This window comes from Sitodiplosis mosellana, unplaced genomic scaffold (genome assembly GCF_009176505.1).
Source record: "Sitodiplosis mosellana isolate CC-2019 unplaced genomic scaffold, AAFC_SMos_1.0 Smas_scaffold_17, whole genome shotgun sequence".
NCBI lineage: Eukaryota > Metazoa > Arthropoda > Insecta > Diptera > Cecidomyiidae > Sitodiplosis > Sitodiplosis mosellana.
The window spans coordinates 91,933-116,796 of NW_022595259.1; the positions used below are offsets into that span (position 1 = coordinate 91,933).

At 36.2% G+C, this 24,864-nt stretch overlaps 3 protein-coding genes across 29 annotated transcripts in view; 1 reads left to right on the forward strand and 2 right to left on the reverse strand.

Annotated features, from left to right (window-relative positions):
• The window catches only part of LOC129568178 (mucin-2), a 47,523-nt gene continuing 22,659 nt past the window's right edge, over positions 1-24,864 (forward strand). The window contains exons 1-4 of one of the 27 annotated variants that reach the window (XM_055445772.1): positions 8,690-8,873; positions 8,980-9,442; positions 9,635-10,306; positions 24,713-24,766. The gene's annotated coding sequence lies outside the window, so the exon portion shown is untranslated. Of the gene's footprint in view, positions 1,809-8,365; positions 10,383-24,712; positions 24,767-24,864 lie in introns of those variants that run through there. The other 26 variants (XM_055445761.1, XM_055445769.1, XM_055445757.1 and 23 more) reach the window with 26 other exon arrangements.
• LOC129568181 (uncharacterized) lies at positions 4,814-8,377 on the reverse strand. The gene is made up of 4 exons (XM_055445784.1): positions 7,713-8,377; positions 6,578-6,943; positions 6,288-6,443; positions 4,814-5,678 (listed from the first exon to the last, which is right to left on the reverse strand). Exons 1-4 carry the CDS (start codon positions 8,203-8,205, stop codon positions 5,404-5,406), a joined length of 1,290 nt encoding a protein of 429 aa, XP_055301759.1. The 5' UTR covers positions 8,206-8,377; the 3' UTR covers positions 4,814-5,403.
• LOC129568182 (phenoloxidase-activating factor 2-like) lies at positions 14,833-16,017 on the reverse strand. Its single transcript, XM_055445786.1, has one exon. It carries the CDS (start codon positions 15,946-15,948, stop codon positions 14,875-14,877), a length of 1,074 nt encoding a protein of 357 aa, XP_055301761.1. The 5' UTR covers positions 15,949-16,017; the 3' UTR covers positions 14,833-14,874.

Below are 24,864 nucleotides of genomic sequence, written 5' to 3' on the forward strand. Positions count from 1 at the left end.
GAGTCAAAAAGAATCGCTAGAGCGAACCAGTTTGTCGATGAGAAATTATTGTGTGTTGCTTCATTGTGCTCATTCATAGTCAGTAATTCAAAGCGATCAGTTGGTTTTTTTTTCATTCGTTTTTTCATTCATTTTATTCGTTCGAAGCACACACATATTCATGGACGGTGGAATTTCACCTTTGGCTTCGAAATATCATCACGATACAGCGTGTTCAAATATCGAATAAGAAAAAAGTTTGTGTTTGCAATGAACGATTGAACGATTTGTGCTGTTTATATTCATTTTCTGTGTTCGATGTGCAACTGTGGTATGTGAACTTGCAGCTGTATTGTGACTAGAATGTAAAATGCGAACAAACTGAAACGATTCAACGCGACGAAGGAGAACAAAGTACATCGTTTACCTGGTTTTACCCGGAGACGAGATTTTTTTTTTAAACAACAACGAAACACCACAAAGAGAAACAACAACAAAACACTCTCTCATATGCAACAGTTCTTTATGTGCTTCGATCGATTCAGTGTGTTTCTTTGTTATGTTCGATTCCATTCGTGAATGTTTTGCTAGTTTTGACCGTGATTGATGACGAAATCGAATAAATAAGCATTTATTTGATTGAGACTAGTTTGGGCTACCGAACACACACTGGTCACTTTTGGCATTTTCCATAACGATGCCTAGTGACAGTTGAAATTGTGAATGAACGCTGTTTTTGAACATTGAAATAAGTATTCGTGTTGAAGTGAACACTATTTGAACTGAGTCGAAGGACAACGACACAATTCCGACGGAAATAAAGAATTTGGAGTGTTATTTTGACTTAAGAGCTGATGTTTTGATTGAAAAATTGGCATTCAATTCAATTTTTGAGCTAAAAATCAGTGGAAATATTGCCCTTTGGACTGAAAATCACAAAAGCCCTTTGTCGACCGGTAATCGTTGAAAAAATTGATGAAAAATCGTTACTTGACTACAAAATCTTAAAAAATTGATATTCTTTGACAAGAAAAACACTCAAAAGAACCAAATCTGACCGAAGTCTCGCTAAAAACTCATGTTTCGACTTGGAATTCGTGTGTTTTTTTTTTTTTGAAGAAAATCAACCGATTCGTGTGAAAAATTGGGAATATTGTTGAAAAACCGATATTTCTTTACATTCGATATGCTTGAGTTTTGATTAATATCAACAAAACTACGATAAAATCAACTGATACATTCACAACCTTTAATAAATGTTCACAATTCTCAACAAATTGACCGAAGAACTCATCGAAAAGGTGTTAATCCACAGAAAAATTGCAATCGAACGCTAATTTTTGGTCAAAAACGTCTATTTTTGAATGAACACAAAAGGAGCCGTTTGAAGAATTTCAAAAATTCGACCAAAAAAGACCATTCGAAGTCGAAACCGTTGATTATTCACCAAAAATTGTTTTGTTGAATGCAAAATCGAGGCGGATCAATCAATAGAATAGTAAAATAGAGGCGGATTCAAGTGTCATAAAAAATAAAAATTCAGTGTGAGTGTTTTGTTGAATCAGTGAAATACAAATTTACGGCCTAATAAAAAAAAAGTTTCTTAGAATTTTCTGTTCGAATAAAGAAATGTTCCTGGAATAAAAATAAGAAAGAAATCAAGCATTTCATTCCGAAAGAAAAGATCATCTAAAAAAAGATTATCAAGAATCAAGTGAAGAATAAAGAAACAAAAAAAAAACCCAAATCGTGACTAAGGAAACAATTGAACCGAACGTCGACGAATCGGATGAGCGAACCGAGATTTGAACGAGAAGTGAGACGAAAAGGTAGGTTCTCTTCGTTTATTGATAATTTACACGAGCCCGTACATTTTTCGAAGCGTGTGTTAAATTGAATCGATTTCGTCTAATTGCTTTTTTGCAAATGAATGCGCGTTGAAGGTCTTGATTCGAGACAGCAACGACGACGGTGGCGGCTCTTGAAAGTGTATATGCACGATAGAAACCTTGTACAAAAACCCATCCATCGTTAGAAATGAAGCCGTTAGACAGACACGCACCAAACTTGATTAAATAACATGAAATCATTGAGGTGTTTAACGAGGCGAAAGTAGAAAAATCTCGTCGGCACAAGCTCAAACTGACGTTGCCGTTGTGTTTATCCCCAATAAAACCAGCTCGAATACATAAAACAAACCATTGAAACGTTTGTGATTTATTTCTATGAACAAGAGATAATTTACTTGTGCGTTTTTTCAATTTGCATTATTCGCTCGTTCGTTTGCATTGCATTCAAGATTGGCGCTGGGACGGTATGCATGTGGCGAAAGTGATGTGCGCGCCGTGAATGTCGTTTCTCCAAATCGAGATTCACACTTTTCCATCGTTCATTGCAGCAATGCACTTTTTTTACCTTCACCATAGCCAGCCAATCGATTTAAAGCGTATCGCAAGACACTCAATATTCAAAGCCGAAGGATTTATTGCACTTTCTTGTGCAATCGATAACTCAGCAAAAGTGAAAACTGACCTACCTCGCCGCAAACAAGAGCCACAGACTGCTTGATACTTCGAGTTGATTGTATACGTATATTCGACGTATACACATCCGAAGAAGCCAAAAATTTATTCCGACACGGTTTAAATTTAAAACAGTCTTTTAACACGCATTGAGATAAAATCAAGCATAAAATACTCAGACAATCCAACGCTTATGTGCCCAATTACTCAACCAAAGATATTAAAACCACTCTATGGTGTATGTTGGAATTATGAAGCCGCAAAAATTCATTTTTAGGCGGATGATATCGAATTCGCCCATTTTTTCTACCAAAACACCATGAATTTTGTTTACAAAAATGTTTTTTAGAGGTTTGGATTGCTTTGCTGGGGTAATCAATATTTGATTTTGATTTTTTGGCATTTTTCTTGAATTTTTTTAAGTCTCATATTTTAACGCAATAATTTGTTCTTCGTCAATTTCGAAATGCTACGTCCAATTTTTTTTTTCAACTAAACTTTGATTGATCAATTTGCACTGCAAATTTTGTAATTAAAAATCTTGTTGAATTTGGATTTTTTCTAGACTTTAGTTCACCTTCTGAAGGAAATTCCATACGAAAATTCCATTTTGTTCGATAAGATCCATTTTTCCTTTCGTTGTAAAGCATCGATATAATTTGGTGTTTTGTGTCATCCAAAAATGTACTTTTCTTCTTTTTGAAATCAAAAGTAATTGCTCTAAGTTCTAAAGTATGTTCAAGCATCGAAATTACCTAAAAACATCTAGAAAATAAACTTCATTGAAGAAAACCTTGAGAAAGTGATTAATTAGTCGAAGAAAAAATTAATTAATTTTGAACTAATTAAATAATGAACACGGTCGCATAATCGATTCGAGAAAACCATTCCGACGAAAATGGAGACGTTTTGCTTTGATATAGACACACTTTGGGTTTAAATCATCCAATTTATAGTGTTTGGCGTGAAGCGTTATCGTTTGCATTTCATCAAAAGAAATGTAAATATAATTGATGGTTCGATTAACCGACCATGTTTTATAGCCCTGGCTACTGTTTGTTGCGTCATTTTCACAGCTGCCGTGGGAACTCGAGAAAAAAAGACCTAGATAAAGGTGTTGTATTCATCAATGGGCGCTCGGCACTCGAACTTGAGTCAACATTTGCTTCATTTTTTCTTCTATTCTACAGTTATGCCTTATTTCCTCTGGCATCATATTTCAAGTGCAAACGACACTTGTTTTCAAACAACAAGTCATTCATAAATGAGTCAACGACGATAAAACTATTAACTTACAGCTGAAAAAAAAAACAAACAAAGAAAAAGAGAAAAAAACACTTGCTTCCCGTTCGCAATGACACTCAGCGATAAGAATTTGCATAACAAAAGCCATATAGTGCACTTGAAATGCACTTTTATATCGCAATGCAACCGCACACGCAACTGTCCATGAATCGAAATCGCATTGCGTTGTGTGTGGAGTCAAGTCGACGTTAGCGGCCACATAGTAATTTTCCAAATTTAGAATTTATTCCAATTAGGAAGTAAATAACAACAGACGAGCCCAAACCTATTAAGCAAGCTTATGACCGAATGTCGATTAGTTTCACTGTGACTGAGTCATGACGCCAACGCAACACAAAGAAAAAGAAAAAAAAAATGCAATTAATTAAGTTTTTCTGTCAATTTGCTATGACGCAGTAACCCAACGTTGTTTAAAATACGTAAGCATATTTGCTGTGTGACATTTTCAACGGGCGGCTCTGTGTTATGTGTGTGACATGCGTTAATTGATATTGAACATTCGTTTAAAATAGTTTTTTTTTTTCGCAACTAAAGATACACCAGTCAGCAACTGAAAATATGTCATTACTTTTTTTTCGCTTTGATTCGTTGCTAATTGAACGTAATTTAATTGACGAAATTAGATTTCATCACTTTAATTCAATTTTCGATGGATGAAACCAACCACTGTCTAAATAGATGCAAAACGAAACTTGTTTAGCGCTGCGACCAAAGACATTTTTTTTTTCAGACCGAAATTTCTGCTACTTGAAATAAATAGTTTACATCGTTTTTTGCTTAATGGCATGCTAATAGTATTGGTCCAATACAACAACACGGTATTTTTGTTTACTACTGTAATTTTTTTCGACTAAACCTTTTCTACTGCCAAATTTTCCATTGACTCAATTCTTAATTTAAAAAAATGCATTTCTTCAATCTCAATTGTTCTTGCTTCAAACACATTTTTCCACTGTAATAATGCGCTATTTAATCTAAAACCAATTTCAAAAACAATTCTCACCGAGTTTAATTATTACTTCATCGCTTCAATGCTATTTTATTCACATTTTTATTCAATATATACTATGAGATTCTTGCGACTGTGCGTAATCACACTGCAATTACACTTGTGTGGCTTAAATAGAATTACATCTCTTGTGTATATGTTTAAATCGTTCGATTGTTCGTAAACAATTTGATGTCTTTTGTAACGAAAACTCCGTTTGGAGTGTCAGTATTTTAAATTTGGCATGGAAAACAAATGAAAATTCGGAATTTAGAGAAAAAATTTGAAATGAAAAAAAATTGGAAAAATGACAAAAAAAATTAAAAATAACAAAAAAGATCGGAATAACGAAAAAAAATCGGAAAATGCCCAAAACATAATTCGGAATGAAAAAAAAATTAAATTCAAAGTTGAGTTTTGAAAAAAATGAAATTTAGAAAAGAAAAAACCGGAATTTTATGCCACGTGAACATTTCAAATTAACTGGAAATTTCCTTCAAGGAAGTGTTCAAAGTGGAGTGTTTTCTCCATGAAACGTCAAAGAAAAAATCAAATTGTTCAAGAAAAATAAGAACACCTCTAGGCATTTGTTTCAGTATTCGTTTCCATTCACATGAGCATCGTTTGTCGGCGCTTTGCGATCTTTTTGCTGTCCGATTTGTAAACGGATGTTCGTGCGCTGTCCACTGACTCGAGTTTGATCGAAACCGACTTCATTGTGATGGTTTGGCTTCGACCATCGATGCCGTCGACTACTTTCTTGCTTAGAAGCACCGATGAGCTCGGTCGTGGCGTCGATGTGACGACCTTGTGCTGAGATTCAGCCTTCTTCTTGCCATCGCCAGGAGTTTGCTGTGGAATCGGGCCATGGGTTGCTGATTCATCTGTGGAATAATGGTGGAAATTAGATTAAATGCGAAATTTATCGGAAAAGATTTGGCTATTTCTATTTTTGGTAGCATGAATTCAATTTTTTCACTTTATTCCTAACTCTGTCTATTTTTACTTTCCCAATTTCTGGTTGTTATCTGTAAAAAAAATTGTTTGGTGCAATTTTTCGAAATTTGTCTCATTTTCCATTTTGTTTCTCTTCCGGCGGTTTATCTTTCCTTTCGCCTCAATTTTGTTATTTTTCGCTAATTTCTTAGCGTTCAACGATAATTGAATTAGAAAAGAGCATGAAAAACAAGAAAAAGCCAGCAAAAGCTAATGAAAGTGAACGAAATTCAACAAAAGCCAATCACTCATGCCATAACGAAGCTAATAACTTGACACAACGCATTTGCAAAATACAATTTCTAGAAAAATAAACGAATCAGTTCAGTAAGTGGAAAACTCCATTGAAATTATGTACACTAATTACATCATTCGATCGGTTTGCGTTGTCACAGAGACAATTGTTCAGCGTAATGAATTTGCGTTGTGTGAAAGCAATCGATTCGATCATTAGTCAATTCAATAATTGGAATAAGCGTTATCAATTCGATAGATACCTTTATCAGACTTGGACTTGGAACGTGTGAGTCGCGACTGCTTCGTGTTGTCGTCTGACACATCGTATTCGGCCTTGCGTTTGGTCTTCTTGCTCTTTGGCGTCGCAACCAATTTTGCATCAACCGCTTTTGCACCAACGGTGACCGAAGAGTTTGCTGTAGGTGAAAAGAAGCAATGAAGAAGACGAAATTCGAGAGAAAATTTAGACAAATGTCTCAAAAATCACTACGAAGTAAATTTGATTTGGTTCTTTTACCATACAAAATTTGAAATTTTGATGTAGATTTACCTTTGAGTTTATTCACATTGGCTCGATCGAGCAAGATCGGCAAGAACGGGTTCGGCATTACCATTTTTGGCACATCCTTCACCAAATTTTCACTGGAATCCTTTTTAGCCTCAGCCAATTTCGGTTGGAGAGCCGGTTTGACCATATTCTTTTCGACTGGCTGCACCCTCTCAAGTATGATCGATGGCATCTTTTGCGGTGTTACCTTCTTCGTTGCAACCTTTTCGATCACGCACATCTTCTGGGGAGTGACCTCTGCGACCGGTGCTGCTTTCTTCGGCGCATTTTCCACAGTTGGCAGCGTCTTCTTGGCGACAACCCCCGGTTTTACGACCTCTAAACCATTCTTAGGTGCTGCATCGACAACTTTGGAGATAAAATTTACCATATTTAGAATGAAAACGATGGAAATTTGGGTGTAAAATTAATTCAATGCGTAAACGTGATCACGATTTGCTTTGAAAAGAAGAAATTTTGAGAAGAAACGTCGGTTTTTTTAACAGTACGGAAATTCAGACACAAAGTATGACTTTTTTTAGCGGAATCGACGGAATTTCGACAAAAACTTGCCAAACCAGTTGAAAAATTGAAAAAAATCCGCAAATAAAGATCATAAAATAGACTTTCAATTAAAAAGAGTCATTGAATAGCGTGCGATTTGGTCAACTTCAAACAAAAATTGTCGGTGAATTGGATTTTTATCTACCAATGGCTCATCTTGTCAAACCCGTGTGGAAAATTTTCGACTGACTATTCAGTCGATTAATTTGGGACATTTTGACTGACTAAAAGTGATTGTCTCGAACAAAATAAGCAACTGCAGTTAACTTTAATCACAAATCACTCTTAGTCAAAATGTCCCAAATTAGTCGACTGACTGAAAGAATATCTAAACGTGATTGTCTCCATACAAAACGCATGATTTCAATCAACTTAGCCAGTTTTAGTTGTGTATCACTACATACAGTTACATACAACTGAGTGACTGTTAGTCATTTTATTTGCACACGGGAAGAAACACGATAACCAAACAATTCTCAAAAAATTTCAAGCCAAATGAATACAAAACCACGAAAAAAAAACCAATCCTAACCCCAAAATGTCATGTAGCCAAAAATTGTTCTCAAAAACTCACCCGAATCGATGGATTTTCCGTTGACACAATTGATTTGCGGCTTTTGGTTGGATGCGAATTGAACTTGCTTGGTTGTCGGCTGCTTGACGTTGGCCGGTACTGCCGACACTGGCTTCGGTGTCGATTGCAATGCTGTCATCGTCGGCAAGCTCGACAACATTGCTTTCGGTGTCATCTGCACATAGCCAACGGACTTTGGTTGCACTTGTTCCGGTGGCTGTGCTTGCGCGGCCTGAAAATCGGGCAGAATACTGGTGACGATGTTTTCCAAATTGCTGGCAAATTTCGTCACATTTGCCGCACCACTTCGGATGTTTTCATATTTGTGCTTCAGCACGGCCAATTGACGAATCAACGCGTAATTTTCAAGGGTCAAACGCTCATTTTCGGTTTTCAACTCATGGTTCAAACCCGATGAGCGTTGAAATCTTCGATTTGCCTCGTTCAATTGCGCTCGCAAACTTTGCTCGAGTGCATTCTGTGCTGGCTCCATTTTTCTTAGAAAATTCTACGGAATTGAGAAAAGGACACACACTAAATTGTTCAGTCGAAAATTGATGCGTACTTCGATTCGTTGATAGTTCACTTGGTTATGCGCGTTTTGGCGGCAGCCGACGATTGTTCGTTGTATGTGGCTGTCACATGCAAATGACAGTTCGACGAGTGAGAGCAAACTGTAGAGAAAGAGGTTCAATTTCGAATTTGATACGAAATCAGAAAACAATGGAAAAGAAACGAAAATTAATGTAAAAAATATTTTTGACATTATAAAGTCCATGATGATTGTGATAAATCATAATCAGAAAATTTTAATTTGAAAAAAAGCTAACAATTCATTGAAAATATTTGGTCAATGCAATTCTCAATCACAATTGCCAAATTTCGAAGATCGAATTTGTGGAACAACATTGCTATTCGAATAGTTACAATGACCAATATCTCTCCACCGCTTCGCTGATGTGTTGCACACACAGACAAGTGCTGTTCGTTGAACCACGGTGTGAACAAACGGAAAGTGATATCAAAAGCGTTGGCATGAACAAACGAAAGAAAGAAAGAGATGGCAAACGATAACGGCGACACTCGCTCTAGCCAAATGAAGTCAATTTGGTTGTGCGCTACACTTTATCGGCATCGATTCAACTCTAACCCAGATCACGCGTAAGAACTAGTTTGTTTCTTCATTTGGTTTAAGTTTTTAAGTATCAACATCTTTCAATCTTCGAGTGAAAAAACAGTAGTTTTCAATTCTTTTTCAATTTTTCAGTTCAATTGAAGTTTTTTTGTGTCCCAACTTTCGGTTTAGATAGCAAAAATCGATGCTCAAAGAGGTAAACAAAAAGTCAAAGGGAAATATTGACATTTGGTTGAACGGTGCTTTATACCGAAAGCAGGCTACAACAACGATAACAAGTGTCTTGCGCTAATGCACTGTGTAATCACCAGAGAGATACTGTCAACACTCGACGGTCGATTATTTCAGTGATTTGGCAAAGTTGCTTCGGGAAATTACGGAACAGTGACCAAAAAAGTTGAAAAACAAATTGATAAAAATGATCATGAAAACAAATGAAAAATGCATGATATATTTCTGTCGATTTGTATGAAATTCATGCCGTGAATTTACCATCAATTCTGCCTTAAAACGAAGCTTGTTCAATCGAACCTGTCTAACAAAAAAAACTTAGCGTGAATAAAACTCGACCGTCGTCGAATTGGTTATAAATAAAGTGTGTCGATGAAATAGTTCATAAAAATTGATAGAGTTTGATTGCATGTTATTGAAAGTTCTTGGCCTAGTTCTAGCGCGATGAAATCCATACAAACGATTGCACGCCCGTGTCGAGAAGAATGCATTTTTAAAAGCCATGAAATTCGGTACACCGAATGATAACATATCATCATTCAATTTGTCGTTTTAGTGAAAAATTGAGTTCGACCCAGAAAGAAATGTTCGTGGGAAAAATGAAATTCTTACCTTGACTTTTGATTTGACCGACAAATATGTTTGAGAATCGAAAATCAATGCGTCGCATTGTATATCGAATACGAAAGAGAATATAGAAAAAGCGAAAGCAAAACAGACGAGAGAGTGAACGAAAAAGAAAAACTTGAATGTTTGACGAAATTTCAGCTGATGTAATGAAACACACATGGGCAACAACAAAATTGAATTTGGTGTGTTATGAAACGACAATTAAAAGCCAGTGGAATAAAGAAAAACATTTTCTGAAATAAGCAATTTCATGAGTCATTCATACAGACTCGGTAAACAGTTGGGTATAGAGAGAGAGTAGATTTGTTATCGCATTCAGTGTATATTTATCAAATTCACCGCGAATTCCGTATTGAGTACAGGATTTTCCAGTGTGCGGCTACGATCGATGGCGACCCAAATTGACAGTCAGTTTTTTTTGTTATTGTTCGGCTAGTGGAACAAGGTGAACAAATTGTTTACTCTAAATACGGAAAAACAAAATCAGTTTAAGTGAAATTTTTCTTCAATCAAACACATACGCATCAAATATTTATGCTAGAATGTGACACACTGGTGGACTGGATGGTTCACTTTGAACACATACACAGCCAAAGAAGTGAGTCTTTCATTGATACACACACACAAAGAGAAGTGGAATGAAAACACATAGACGATGTACGTCACTGTGTATGGCATGCTAACCATGCGGTTCGGTTTTTATCATTCATTTAGCAAACACAAATGTTTTTTTTCTGTTGCTTTGTTCGTTTCTTCGTTTGTTCGAATCGAGTAATTATCGGCTGTGTGCTGGAATATTTTATTCTTCTCTACGAGTCTCTTTCTCCCTCGCTCCCATCGATGATACAGTTAACAACATGATATTGTCTCTCAGTCACGCTCACAACTCGTTCCACGACCATTCGCAATGTGGATAGCAACAACAAATACACTGAACGGTGTAGAAAAAAAGTATTCATAAACATAGCGCATATTAAAAACGACCGCTCGGTCGAATAAACAAAGTGACGATGCACGAACGAATGAACGAAAGAGATCACAAGATGTAAATGAAACAGATCACTGTTCATAATCGGCTCATCTGTGTAAACGAGTGAATAAGTAGATGAGTGAACGAGCGAACGAATGAACGACTGAGCTACTGAACGTGCTGTCATATAGCAAAAGTGTGAAATACACTAAAAAAAATTTGATTTAAGGAGAAAAAACGTTTTTTTCCCAAGCGTACGCTTCGTTCGACTTTTTTCAAACAAAATCACCCAATTTTTTTATAAGTTTGTATGCAGGACGATTCAAATCGACATTTCTGCCGAAATTATGTGTATCAATTTCAACATCTCCATTGCTAATAGCACCAATTCATGAATTTTTTCTCAAAAATTTGTTTAAATTTGCACCATTTTTATAACATTTTGCTTGTCTTTTTCGGATTATTTTGCCATGTTCAATATTTTCTCTCATTTTTTAGAGACTTTGTAGCCAAAATAGTACGAAATTTACCGGTTCAAGTCGTTTCCTAACAGATATTGAATCCAGCTAGTGCCTAATTCAACATACTTTTTTCCTTTTTTGTCGAATTTTCGAATGTTTTCATCAGTTTTTGGCAACGCTTTGCATTCAATCTAACTAAATTCATATGCAAAATGTTAGATTTTGCATATGAATTCCGTTTTTGTGCATGTTAAATACCATTTGGGTTTGTTTAAATACGTTTTGTCTCCAGTGTTTGCTATTTTTGTGCATAATTAAGTAATTTTTTCCTCTAATTGTTGCCATTTTTTCCACATTTTAAAAAAAGTTTTATCATTTATCATGTCTATTTTGCCATTTCTTGTGACTCTTCTTGTCATTTATAATCTTGTCTCACATTTGTTACCATTTCTATTGACTGCGAGCACAATTAAAATTAGAAATGTTGACTTTTCACTTTGTTCAGCTGTGGAATCGTTGAATTGTTCCATCATTTTGCGTCATTCTCACGCAAATTGACGTACATCATATGATTGATATCCCCTATTAATATGGCAGCAATTGTTCGTTATATTTAGTTAAATGTATTCTAAACAGTGTTTAAATAATGAATCGGTGGAAAATGACCGAGTTGCATGTGAGTCGGTAGTGTGTCGTGCACGATACAAAATCGAATTTCGTGCTTTATTTATTCAGTTCGGAGCACTCGCAAAGCCATCATTAGAGCGAGATTTATTGATTTACGGTGACGCGATTGGGTCATTCGCTTTTTTACATGTACGTTATTTCTGTTTTATTACGCTTTGAATCGTCATGAAGCGGACGGAATTTCCACTTCAAACACTCCAAAAACGTATAGACAGTTCTGGCTTGAGTGAAGGAACAAATACAAGTACAGGCAAACACACATGTTCATAAAGATAGATAATTCACCAATAGCAAATACAAAGACACTTTCGGCGAAAAGAGCTAGTGCTTATCAGTTGACAGTTTCAAGTAACGGTTTCTTATCGACGCGATGAGTTTGACTGTGCGTTTCCGTCACGGAGATTAGATTAAATAGTTTTGAACAAAATGTATTCGGGGTTTACAATGGATTGAGACGAAAATAAATGCGTCGTACAGCGATAATTTGTGACTACGAAATCGGTTAACTTTTCAATTCGATGGGCGCTGCCATATTGAAAATTTACGTGCGATATGGTGCATGCACTCAATAGTTCCACTTATTTTAATAAGGAATCTCTATAGGTGGCGCTGCCACATCGTCATTGACATCGAGTCAAATATCGTAAAATATAATAACATTGTTTATATAGGCTTTTATCGCAGTACGAAATGCGTTGCGTCTTTTAAATGAATTGAACAGCACGCTTTTGAAGAGAGAAAGAAAAACTGGCATTTTGTCAGAGGTTTTACGTTTTTCAATATCATCAAAACTCCATAGCAAACTCAATAGCATCAAAAATTTCCATATAAACGAGCAATTCTCAGTTTTTATTATCATTTTCAACATATTTTGTCCGTTTTTTCTGTCTTCCGTTCATCTTTGTGATTTGTTTTCGTTGGAATTCCCAATAGCCACTTCAATCTGGCAGAAAAAACATCATTTTTAATATTTATATCCATGCCGAGTCAAGCCGAGTGTGGCTAGTGATAAATAAATGATAAATCGATTTTATTCTGTTTCGCTTTCATCAAATAGTTTGCCTAATCACACTTGCAACGTGCCGTATCGCATAACACTGCATATTTTAAGCTCGTGCACCTTCAAAAACCGGGTGGCTGACCCTCGAAAATGACATAATGATGTTAATCAATTTGGATTCTGTTGGTTGAAACGCCTTTAATCAGTTTTAATGACTCAAAAATAAATTTTCAACTCTGTAAATCTCCAGTCAATTCACGCAAAAAATACTCTATCGTTTAGTTTCTCTTTCGTTTCGTAGGTCTGTTTCGCCGAAAATGGCAACGCATGCAAAAACGTTTGCATACAAAACATGAGATATTAAAAGAAAAGAAAACAGCGCAGAAACACTCGAAAAAAAACTCGTTTTTCTTGCGACGTCTCGAGTGTTGATGTTAATTTGCGTAATTTTTCGAATTAACATTTAAAAATAAACTGCACGCAGCGAAGAAGATGAGATGTGCTTAGCGCATCGTTAATGAAATTTAAAAATATATATAATATAAGGCTGTGTGTCGAGTGTTTAGCATAATCGCGCATTCTTTTGAAGCATTTTCATTTTTATTCTCATGGCTTTTGGTGTGTTGGTTCGTTCGTTTGCCGCGAAGAAAGTACAAAATGCCGTGTTTAGCTGATGGGCGTTCTGTTGCCATTGTTCGACGCGTGCGATTTTTCTTTTCAGGCAAATTGCTTACACGTGATATACCGAAAACATATCATCAAAAACTCATTTTTTTCCTTCAGATTTTAATTTGTTGGATCAAATTTTTTCCGTTGTGCCACATAATTCATGTCACAGCATCACACACTCCGCACAATTAATGAATGTTTGCAAACAAAAATGGACAAGCGATGCGATTCTCCATGCGAAATGATTTCATTAGAGTTTCACTTTTACTTCAATTGTTGCTCAATGCTCATTCCGACTTTTGTAATGAATTTAAGCACATCAATCGCCGGCAACGTCATAACGTATACTACAACCCGATTATTACTTTTAATTCGATAATCACTCAATGATTATGATGCTGAAGAATATCTATCCATTTTTCACGTTGAACGGGAAAAAGGGAAAACGGAGTTTGAAAACCATTTTTCATGCCATTCTTCGATTACCGGCATTTGAAATCAAATTCGAATTTCGCATTGAATTGTAGCGCAACTTTTCCTTTTGCCAACAGTCATTTTTCATTCAACGGTAGCGATATTTGATGCGAACGGTATTTTATACAGCAACACTAATTTTTCTTTCGAGCAAATTGTTCACTTCATTGTGAGGAGAAAAAAAGCGAAGTTTCGATTTCGATCAGATTCAAGAGAATAATTCCATTTTGAACCATTAGCACATTTATTCGCACTTGAATAGTTTTTGGGCCCTAAAGCTTATTTCTTGACTGAAATTAGGATTTTATGCCTGAAAAACGATTTGCTTTTGAGCGAAAAAGGTGAATTTTCAAAAAAAAATCATCTGTTAATTTTTCTAACATAATTAAGCCAATTTTTACCTAAAACTTGTTATTTTCTCATTAAAAACCCATGAATTTTTATATTTTTACTCAGATTTTTTATTTAAATACTTTGAAAAGATACAAACTGAATTCGATTTTGACTCTAGCTTAAACTGAAGATGCTAAATTTAAGCTAATTTTTAATTGAACTTAAATCGAACTTACTATTTTTTGTTGATTTCAATTCTAACTTATATTAAATTGACTAAATTTTAAATCGTGTTTGGTTAATTTTTGAATATTTACATTTCAACTAGGGGCTAGGAACAAGTTGTGTCATTCGTATGTATTCGCATATATTCATGCGTTCGTGGCTTTGTTATTGTTGTTGTAAACTCACTGCGCTGCGAATGTGTCGTATACACAATCACAAGAATTCACGAATATTCGTACGAATTCGTCTCAAGCGCTTGTGTTCCTACCCCCTAGCATTTCAATCAATCGTTTTTACGCCATTGAGATTTACTAAATGGCTCCTTCCCGTTGCCTCTTCTCATCGCTTCAATCAAACAATTCATACTGCAATACATTCTGTGGCTTCAAGTGCAAGTTTATGAATCCAAGTTGTTGTGAGATCCAATTGGTGAAATGTGCGACATTCACGTACATCCCTGGTACTTTTCGTCCGCATCCGATGCCACCAGCTACGATGCCAGTTTGATAGAATCGTTCACTGTCATGTGGAATTTTACAAAATAATGGTGATCCACCATCACCTTTGCAAGTATCTCGTTTGCCACCGCCAGCGCACATCAAACTGTTATCCAGATTATAGTATGGTCCCAATCGTGTTTTTCTCAGCAGATTTTCGCACTTTCCGCGTTCAACAATTGGCAGGTCAACTTTCTTCAGTTTCGCTTGATATTTTCCATGTCGATCGGCGGCATTTTTGCCCCATCCGCCAGTAGTGCACATAACATTCTTGTCGGTTTGAACGCTCTGCGGTGGTAAACAAACGGTATTCACAGCCTCGGTCAATTTGAACGATTTCTCAAGCACAATCAAAGCAATGTCATTAATAAGCGAGTTTGCATCCAAATTTTCATGCAAAATAATATTCGTTACATTTCGTTCTTGACGCTTTTTATCGACGGTTGTATCCAAAATATCATGTTCACCCGCTCGAATCACCAATTGTTCTGGTGTTAGTTGTAACAGGAAATGTGCAGCTGTCATAATCACCGACTCGTGAATCAATGAGCCGCCGCCGATGTAACGCAAATTTCCAGATGATAAACGAAAGAAAATGCCAACCACCCATGGATACTCGTTCGGTTGAGCCTCATCGCCATCGATTATTCGAGTAGCTGTATTTTGTTGCTTGCGATAACCACATTTTCCTTCGTTTAAGGCTGTTCCTTCGTCAGTCACTTCGTTTTCGTCTTCATGGTCTTCGGACGAATCGATCTCTTCACTTTGATCCTCATTTGATGCACTATGTAAGTATTTCATAGCATCATCAGCACAACACGGCATCTCAAGGTTACCACACACCAACTTTTCAGAAATGCGCCACTCGAATAATTCCGTGCCATTCGTTACCACCATATCATTTATACAGAGGTAATGAGGCATACAGACGACATTCTCACAGCTTTCTAAATTCACTCGACGATCGTTTTTCAATGGCAAATCGAAAATATCAGCGATTTTTTCCACGTAGTCGTTACTTTGATCTTTTTCTTGATCCATTCGGGATGAGATACTTTTTAATCGACCCGATGGACTCATATCGATCGACCTTGTCATGGCAAAGCACAGCAAAGTTGAAATAACGCAAAGTTTACAGAGAAACATCTTTTGACGATAAGTTTGTTTCACTTTTTTTCTTTTACTTCAATTTTTCTCAATTTTCAAATCTTTTTTTCAATCTTTGAACAATTTGTCTGCGTTTAATTTTTTTTATATTGTTATTGTTTGATATTTTTACCGAAAAATTTCTCAAATTGCCAACTTCGCACAGAAATTGCTTCGCTGTCTATTTTCACTTTGTCTTTCAAAAAATTCTTCCTTTTTTTCTCTTTGACATGTGCTCTATGTGAACATTCAATGGGAACTGTGCAATTGTGGGTCATCCCATTGTCTTTTATACATAAAATGTTCTAATTACCTGTCTTCACTTCGTAGGCAATTCATTGGAATGCCTTTCTTTGTGTTCTTTCGAATGACTTAAGTGAAACTACAACTTCTTTGAGCTGTTTGCTTGGTACAATTTCAAAGAAACCACTCTGGATTTAATCCATTTATTCTAAGAAGCTCATTACTTTAATCCGTTTGTTCTTGTCTGTTGTTCTTTTCACCTTACCGTACCTAAGTTGCATACAGTAACATTCTTGGTGTTGTCTTTACCTCAAATGTGATTAGTTCAGGTCATTATTATTTGTTTGGTAACAGTTCACTGTTCTTTGCTGTGTAACACATCGTTATTCTCATGTAACACGCAATGAGTGTGACTCACATATAAGTGGATTCTTCATTGTTGAACATGTTTTGTTCTAAGAAAAGCCTGAGCTCAATTGAGCCTCTCGTCAAAAGTTGATTGGATTATGGGATTAGAGTAAACACATTCTCGAGCGGGTCATTTGCATACCGGATGCAGTACAAAGGACCAGAGTAACAGTTTATATTTCATTTCATTGAGGCAAAGACGCAAAGAGATATAAAGTCATAAATAGGCCGGTGTTTTATGGAATTGTACGTTTTAAAAGCCGATTGCACAGATATGTGTGCAGTGCGAACTGAAGTTCGATGCAAAGCATTCAAATGAGATTAAAATATTTGCCAAACCATAAACTCATTTCAAATGGGTAAAACAAAAACCTCCCCAAAAATTACTAAAACCTCCCCAAAAAATACCAAAATCTCCCCAAAAAATACCAAAACCTCCCCAAAAAATACCAAAATCTCCCCAAAAAATACCAAAACCTCCCCAAAAAAATACAAAAACCTCCCCAAAAAATCGAATGTTTTCCACAAAATCCTTCCCAAAAAACACCAAAAAAATACCAAAACCTCCCCAAAAAATACAAAAACCTCCCCCAAAAAATACAAAAACCTCCCCAAAAAAATACAAAAACCTCCCCAAAAAATACAAAAACCTCCCCAAAAAAATACAAAAGACTCCCCAAAAATTACAAAAACCTCCCCAAAAAATACAAAAACCTCCCCAAAAAATACAAAAGACTCCCCAAAAAATCAAGACAAATCTAGTGAACGATAAAAGATCAAAACGACACCAAAGGGTAGACAATATTGACGGCGATCATAGTTTTTGGTTTAAACTCTTTTTCAAAGAATACTTCAATACAGTCTCGAATGGTCTCGAAGACGAACTCATAATCGGCCGTTTTCTCATTTGTGGTACAAGCGTAAGCTGCTGGATGGAAGCGTTTTAGCCTATCTACAGTACCGAAGACTATCAATGGAAAGCCATGCCAATTTAACTTATACGTAGCGTCGACGCATATTGTTTCAAAGTTTGATGCCTTTCGTAGTAGTTCAGGCGTCGACATTATGAAGCCATTATAGTCGAGTTGTCGTGTGTGCAAAACTATCGAAAAGTATTTGTTCGGCCAGTGAAATATGATGGGCAGTTCGTACGGCTTATGACAACGATAAATGGAACATCCACGCACCAAGATCTTTTGCCCACGATCAAATTGAAAACCAATGACGTGGTTTTGGTTCGACATTCGGCCGACTTTTTCCGAGGTTTTGTCGTAGAAAGTGTCTCCGATACAATTCAAATTCAATTGGTGGACATGGGAGATGTGATTACTGCAATGGCTAGCGATATAAGATACAGTTCATCGGATTTGACCAAAACACATCGATTGTGCATTCCAGTTACGTTGAACATGCCCGAGAACCTCTCTGAAGACGATAAATCGGCCGTCATTCTGCAGTTGAATAAGTATTGCCATAATCGTTTTCGAATCACTTCGTTAAGTTGCGCAATAGATCCGAATGCTGTGGTCGATCTAATGTCCCTTGTGAACGACGAGTCAATCACAAGCAAATGTTCAGTTGGAATTAAGAAGAAATTCTTTATTTCGGATATTCAGCAAAAGAATATCGATGGTGACAACCTCACATTGTTCGTTGTCGAGAACAAACATCTTGATCGTGGATTGATCAGCTGTGTATTGAAAAGCGATGAACAACAATTTGTGAGCCGTTTCGCTGGACTGACCGAGTTCGGCCGTTGTCATTTGAATCGAAAACCAACATATTCGCCGCTAAATCTCGAACTTTGTTTGGTTTCCCACCCAGATCCAGACGGTGTTGAATGTTGGTATCGCGCGCAGTACCAACAAGAACTATCAAATGATCGCGCACAGGTCGGGCTTATTGATTTTGGCATAACAGAAACTGTTGCAAAATCGGCGATAAGAGAGTTTCGAGAGGAATTTTCATACCCAGGTCTCACCATCGCATGCAAATTGCGGGCGAAGGTGGATATGGAACTCCTTGACGACGTGCGCTTCGCGAACTACGAAACAATTCAAGCTATCAAAGTGAAGGCAATGGGAAAGTTTCATGACGTTTTTCTTGGCGATGAGTTTTTTGTGAATGAACAAGATTTCTGGTAAACCAGATTCGGCCGAAAAAACAAGAAAATAATAACAAACATTAGATCATTTATCTTCATCGTCATAATTTGTATTTTGTAGTTAAAATAAGTTTAATAAAAAAAATTAAATGAAAAGGCAATTGATTTGAAGTCTTCTTATTTCACTTTGTTTTGATTTTGATATATGTTATGTGCCACGATATATAGAGAAGAAACTCATACTTAGATTTTTGCAAAATTGCGTATTTGTCGAGAAAATCGGAAAAGAGTCAAAAGTGTCAAATCGCTATAACAGCTCGAAAAAATTAAATTTCATAAAACTAATGATGCAGATAGTTAAATTGATGTGTTTTGGTCCTACGAGTCCTAATTTGACAATTGAAAAGAATGTACAAACACACAAGATGGAGGAAAAATGTGAAATTTTGCTATAATTTCTTATTTTTTTTACAGCAGTACATGAACAGAAAAAAACTTTCCATTCAGCTAACCAATTGTAGCCCGTAAGGTATCAAATGAAAGCTAGTTCAATTCCCTACATTACTTCAGGAACCGATATGTGGATTTTGTGAAAACCATTTGATTTTTTGGGGAGGTTTTTGTATTTTTTGGGGAGTCTTTTGTATTTTTTTGGGGAGGTTTTTGTATTTTTTGGGGAGGTTTTTGTATTTTTTGGGGAGGTTTTTGTAATTTTTTGGGGAGGTTTTTGTATTTTTTTGGGGAGGTTTTTGTATTTTTTTGGTGTTTTTTGGGAAGGATTTTGTGGAAAACATTCGATTTTTTGGGGAGGTTTTCGTATTTTTTTGGGAAGGTTTTTGTATTTTTTGGGGAGGTTTTAGTAATTTTTGGGGAGGTTTTGGTATTTTTTGGGGAGGTTTTAGTAATTTTTGGGGAGGTTTCTGTTTCACCCATTTCAAATTGCATTCATAAAGATTCCCAAAATTGCTTTTTTGGTAATAAAATGCAAATGTTTTCGTCATGCCCAGCCGAGGGAATTAAATGTTGTTGTTTTTTTCTGTTTTCGAACATTAGTTGCATTCTTTTTGAGCCAATTTAGCTGTTTATTGTCTTTGGATGAATGTTGGAACCCATTGAAACATTCATGTTGCAAAGAATTCACTAATCAGTCGTGACCAATAAACGCTTTCATATTTTCATTGCAGAACGATCATAAAAATCGTCAAATTTTATGACAAAACTAAAAGAATTCAAATTTTATGGCGCAAACCTTCAGGGTTTTCTCAATTGAAATTGTTTTATCAGTAGCAAAGTTGCTACAAGGAAAAAGTACTCGCATTTTTTGAAGTGAAAAAAAGTTCAATTCGAAGAAACCACGTCAAGCAAATTTCTTCATTCCTCTTTTGATTGACGATCGTTGTCGCAATGAAGTTAACCAATAACAAAAGACGACCCATTAAAATTCATTCAAAATGTGCTTCTTTGAGAAGCAAAGTTGACTTTAGCGGTAACAACATTTGTGCTACTCCAATGCAAAGAACAAAGAGTGTAAAATTTCACTATGAATACACTTTGAACAGAGCGCAAGCCATTAAACAATGGGAAATCGTTTAAAAATCGGCAAAACAGCAAAAACTAATTAAAACAGTTCGAAAAAGTCGAAGAAAGAAAAGGAAAACAGAACGTCAACGTTTGACCTGTATCGGTTAGAAAACGGTGGTGGAAGCGTAAATGGTCTAAAATTAGAAGCGATTGCGATTGGACCAAGTCGCATTGAAAAGTTTTTGTGTGAATATGTTGTTTCATTACCTGCACGCAATTAGGTTTGTGTGATGCGAAGAGTCAATTGTTCGTTGTCGTGTGTCAATTCCAATGAATACCGTTCGATAACGCTTAGTCGTTGTTGTGCCTGGTACAGAGGCAGAGAGAAAGAGCGTAAATTACATGTTATAGTGTGTGGTAGCGAATTCAATGCAAAATGCCGCAGCCAAAGTGCAGAACGAACGAATGAGCGAGAAAAAGAGTGCACGGCAACGAACAATGATTGTGCGGCAATAGAGAGAAAACCGAAGAGAAAGTATGCACGCAAGACAAGCGCGCGCGCGCGCTGAACAAAATGAAATGGTAAACAATAGCGACCGCGTGCAATTATTCCACACGATGGGTTAATGCGATTGTGTGTCGTCTTTGCCGCTCGAAACCGATGCATATATATATGGATTTTTGAGCTATTTTCGGATAGTACAACTCACATGTGTGGTGCTGGACGCATCGATCCAAAACGTGCACGCTTTCGATTGTCATCAGTGAAACGGTGTCTCTTTTTGATTGGAAAGACTCACGCGACAAATTCGTTGATAGAGTCGCGATATTTGTAGCGGAATATGATGTTTGCTTTAGTTTGGTTGACATTTGGAGCGTACCAAAAGCCAGAAATGTCGCGACTTTGTCATTCGATTCATAACATTTTTTTCTTTCATTCGTCTGGTTTCTTTTGTCGGCTGACCGAAGCCCATCAAATCGCATTGGCTGCGCATTGGATTTTCAGTTCGTGCGCGAATTTTTTTTCTCGCTTTGTTCGTTCCGTTTTGAGGTCAAGCCAATCGATGGTTTCTATGTGCATACACTCGATTTCAGCCAGATTTCTTCAGCTCTTGTTTTAGCCCATTGAAATTGGCTGTGCGTGTTTTGCACACCGAATCGCCAAAAATGATATGTTCGCATATAATAAAGCAAAAATCGCAAAACACGATATGTGTTTTTTATAGCTCCGGCTCACAAAAAAGGTCAACACAAAAACACGCAAACTTTGGAGAAATCGGCTTTTTTGAGTAAACAAATCGACACACAACTTCAACGAAAAACAACTGGACTCTTCAAAGGCGGAAATTCTTTGGCATTCATTGAACAAACATAATTCGTAAGAATTCATCGAATAAGTGAAACATTCTTTTGGGTTTTTTCAAAAGAATTCTACAATAAATTAACTTTTTTGGCAATGCGTTTGGCACATTTTTTGCACGCAATTATATAACTTAATTAGTTGTTTCAAAAATTCAACTTTTTGGTTTGACTTTTGTGTACATTTCAAAGAGTTTTACACATAAATAGACGAAATTGAGTTTTCTACCGAATTTTCTTCGAAATTCGAATGAAAATAATGAAAAATGGGGAAAAATGACGAAAAATGACGAAAATTATTGAAAAGTAATCAAAAGTTGATCAAAAAGTATTAAAAAAATGACTAAAACTTTGATAATTTAGATAAAAAATTGTCAATGCGACTTTGTAGGAGGAAAATTACCAAAAATATTCAAAAACGTTGAAAAATTGACAACTTTGTTGCACAAACACAGAAAAAACCTATTGTATGGTTGTATGCACAAAAACGGTTACAAAGTAGTAGAATTTTTTTTTATTGTAAGTTGGTTAACCAACTAAAAAAAAGCACCATAATATCAAATAAAATGTCTTTTCCTGCCGCTTCAATCGCTTCATAATCCAATGAGTGCTTGCGAACAGAATGGGCATGAATTTTGATAATTTCGATATTAAATGGACCCCAACCGATTTGGTATGCGAAGCATACAATGTAATTTATGATGTTGTTCATGTAATGGCATATCGACTTTCAAAGCATTTGCGCAATTTGCGTTGAGTATGTTGTTTTGATGGAGCTCATTTGAATGGAATAATGAGCAAATATATCGCAATAATTTGAAAATCAACGTCGTATAATGAGTATGATTTGACGATGACGAACAAAAGTGAGCTGATCGATAGCTCAAATTGAAGCAAAGCATGACTTAGAGCCAAAGTACCGAGATGTTAGAGCAGAGACAAAAAATTGATTCGAAACAAGATATAGAAAGAGTGAGAAGTAGAACAAGAGTGAGGTAGAGCGAGAAATAAAGCAAGGTTGAGGTAGAGAAATAGCCTAAGAGTGCGCTGAATCATATTCGCATCCCAAACGTGTTAGAGTGAAAAGAACTAGGGAGATTAAGTCAGACTGCTGAATGAGAGTTGGCAAATTTGAACAAGCGTAACTGAAATCGAACAACAGCTAACGCATTAATTTAGGTATTAGTAAGACTGAACAAATTCGAATAATACCGAACCAAGCCTAATAAGAGTTATCGAGCTGAGAATGGGCGACATCAAACAAGAGCACAACCACGACCGGTGTGGTGTTCGTGCAAAAGGCAAGAAAACAAAACACACAACAACTTGCTCCATAACAATGGCATATGGTTTTCGTTGTGTACCGTTTAATTCGATTCTGTTTAGCGCAAAGTGATCACATCATTTTAACTGTACTCATCGAGCAAACACAAACTAACACACACAAATCAAAATGCCATTAATTTTATAACACATGAGCCCATCAGCCACCTGAAGATGATGAAGATACCGTCAGTTAAGTAATTTCTCGAATTGAAGAAGAAGAAAAACATCAACATCAACTTTCCATAGAATTCAATGACTTGATGGAGTTCTGTTTTTGCACATGATGCCAACTCAATCGCATCGATGAACCACCGCGAGCCGTTTTGCTCGATGGCGTACCAATAATAATTACGCTACTCCGTACCTTGCAAATTAAAAAGCGTTGAATTTGTTTTTTTTTGTTACTTCGCTCGTCGCAGAATGAATTTTCATGTGAGCCGAAGCATCGCGAGAGTTCAACTTCAGTGAGCTGAGCTTACGAATCGTTGCTCGAGATGATGAGGATTGAACACTGATGAAGCTGAGAGCACGTCCGAAGAAAGCGAAACAATTTCAATGCGATTTTCAATTCTCTCTTTCGATCGCATTGGCAAAAAATGTCCAATTGAATTTATTTATATCATTTATTACGTGATCGACAAGCAAGCAGGGCCCTCACGATTTCAATTCACTTTGCATTTTTCTTTTGAAAATGAGATTATTTTTTTCATTCGTGCGCAGAATGAGTTTTATTCATTTTCTTCCCGCTTTCATTGCGATTTAGTTATTACGTTGGCTACACTCTTTGAAGTGAGTCTTGAAAAAGTCTTCACACCGAGAGGTTTAAAAATTGCGGTTTTGAATAAAATAGAATTAAAAATCCGGAACGAAGTTTTTTTTTAAACTTTTGTTGAAGAATCTTACGAATATTATTTAACTCAATTCAACTTGATAATTTTTTTCAATTGGAAATATCTTTTCAAACGATCAAATCAAATTAGTTTTGTGATCAATTGAAGATCAATAAAAATACACACATTTTTCACTTCAGAAGCAAAACCGATAGAAAAAGTAGCGCCCAAAGCAAATTCCGAAGTTAATTTAAAAGATTATACTCTAAAGACGCTCTTCCGCTGCAAAACGATTGAATGAACATCATGATGAACATAGTCAAATGTGTAAAATGGCAAATTGCTGAACAAAATCTATCTTCTTTCTTCCACTTTTCGTTGTTTTGGGCAAAGAATCTTGCTGAATTGCTTCAGTTTCAAAAGTTCAAGTTCACTCCAGCGCGAAAAAGCTGAAGAATTCCCACCGTTTTCATCTGAACCATGGTGCCATGGCTCAGCGTAAGGAAGTTGAGATGATAATGGACTGCAATCAGCTGGAAAATTGCCTAATTGTTCAATCATCCGTTGCTCTTTTATTCGTTTCCATCGTGTTCTAACAAACCATTGAAGAATGTTTCGTTTGAAACGAATTCTTTCGTTCGCTCTTTTTTCAATTCTTTGTAATTTACACCTAAGAATAAAACACTTGAAGAGAAAAAAAACAGATCCACTTCCACATTTAAATTAATGCTTTTCGTTCTTTTGCTTTCAGATTCAGTTTCGATGAGATAATCACGGTGTTCCGACAAACGTTCAAATCACGCAGGTAAATGAAGCGTCAAATTCCAACACGAACCAAATTTGCATGGGTTATTTATTTTGAGGGGACTTTTGTGGCCATAGCCACTCGAGTGTCGACTAATG

Bases quoted from the DNA above. Each gene is read 5' to 3' on its own strand.
- LOC129568181 (XM_055445784.1), bottom strand. From the start codon at position 8,205: ATGGAGCCAGCACAGAATGCACTCGAGCAAAGTTTGCGAGCGCAATTG. The intron at 6,944-7,712 runs GTGAGTTTTTGA...TTATCTCCAAAG, and splicing joins CGGAAAATCCATCGATTCGG to TTGTCGATGCAGCACCTAAG. The intron at 6,444-6,577 runs GTAAATCTACAT...TTTCACCTACAG, and splicing joins CAATGTGAATAAACTCAAAG to CAAACTCTTCGGTCACCGTT.
- LOC129568182 (XM_055445786.1), bottom strand. From the start codon at position 15,948: ATGCCTCATTACCTCTGTATAAATGATATGGTGGTAACGAATGGCACG.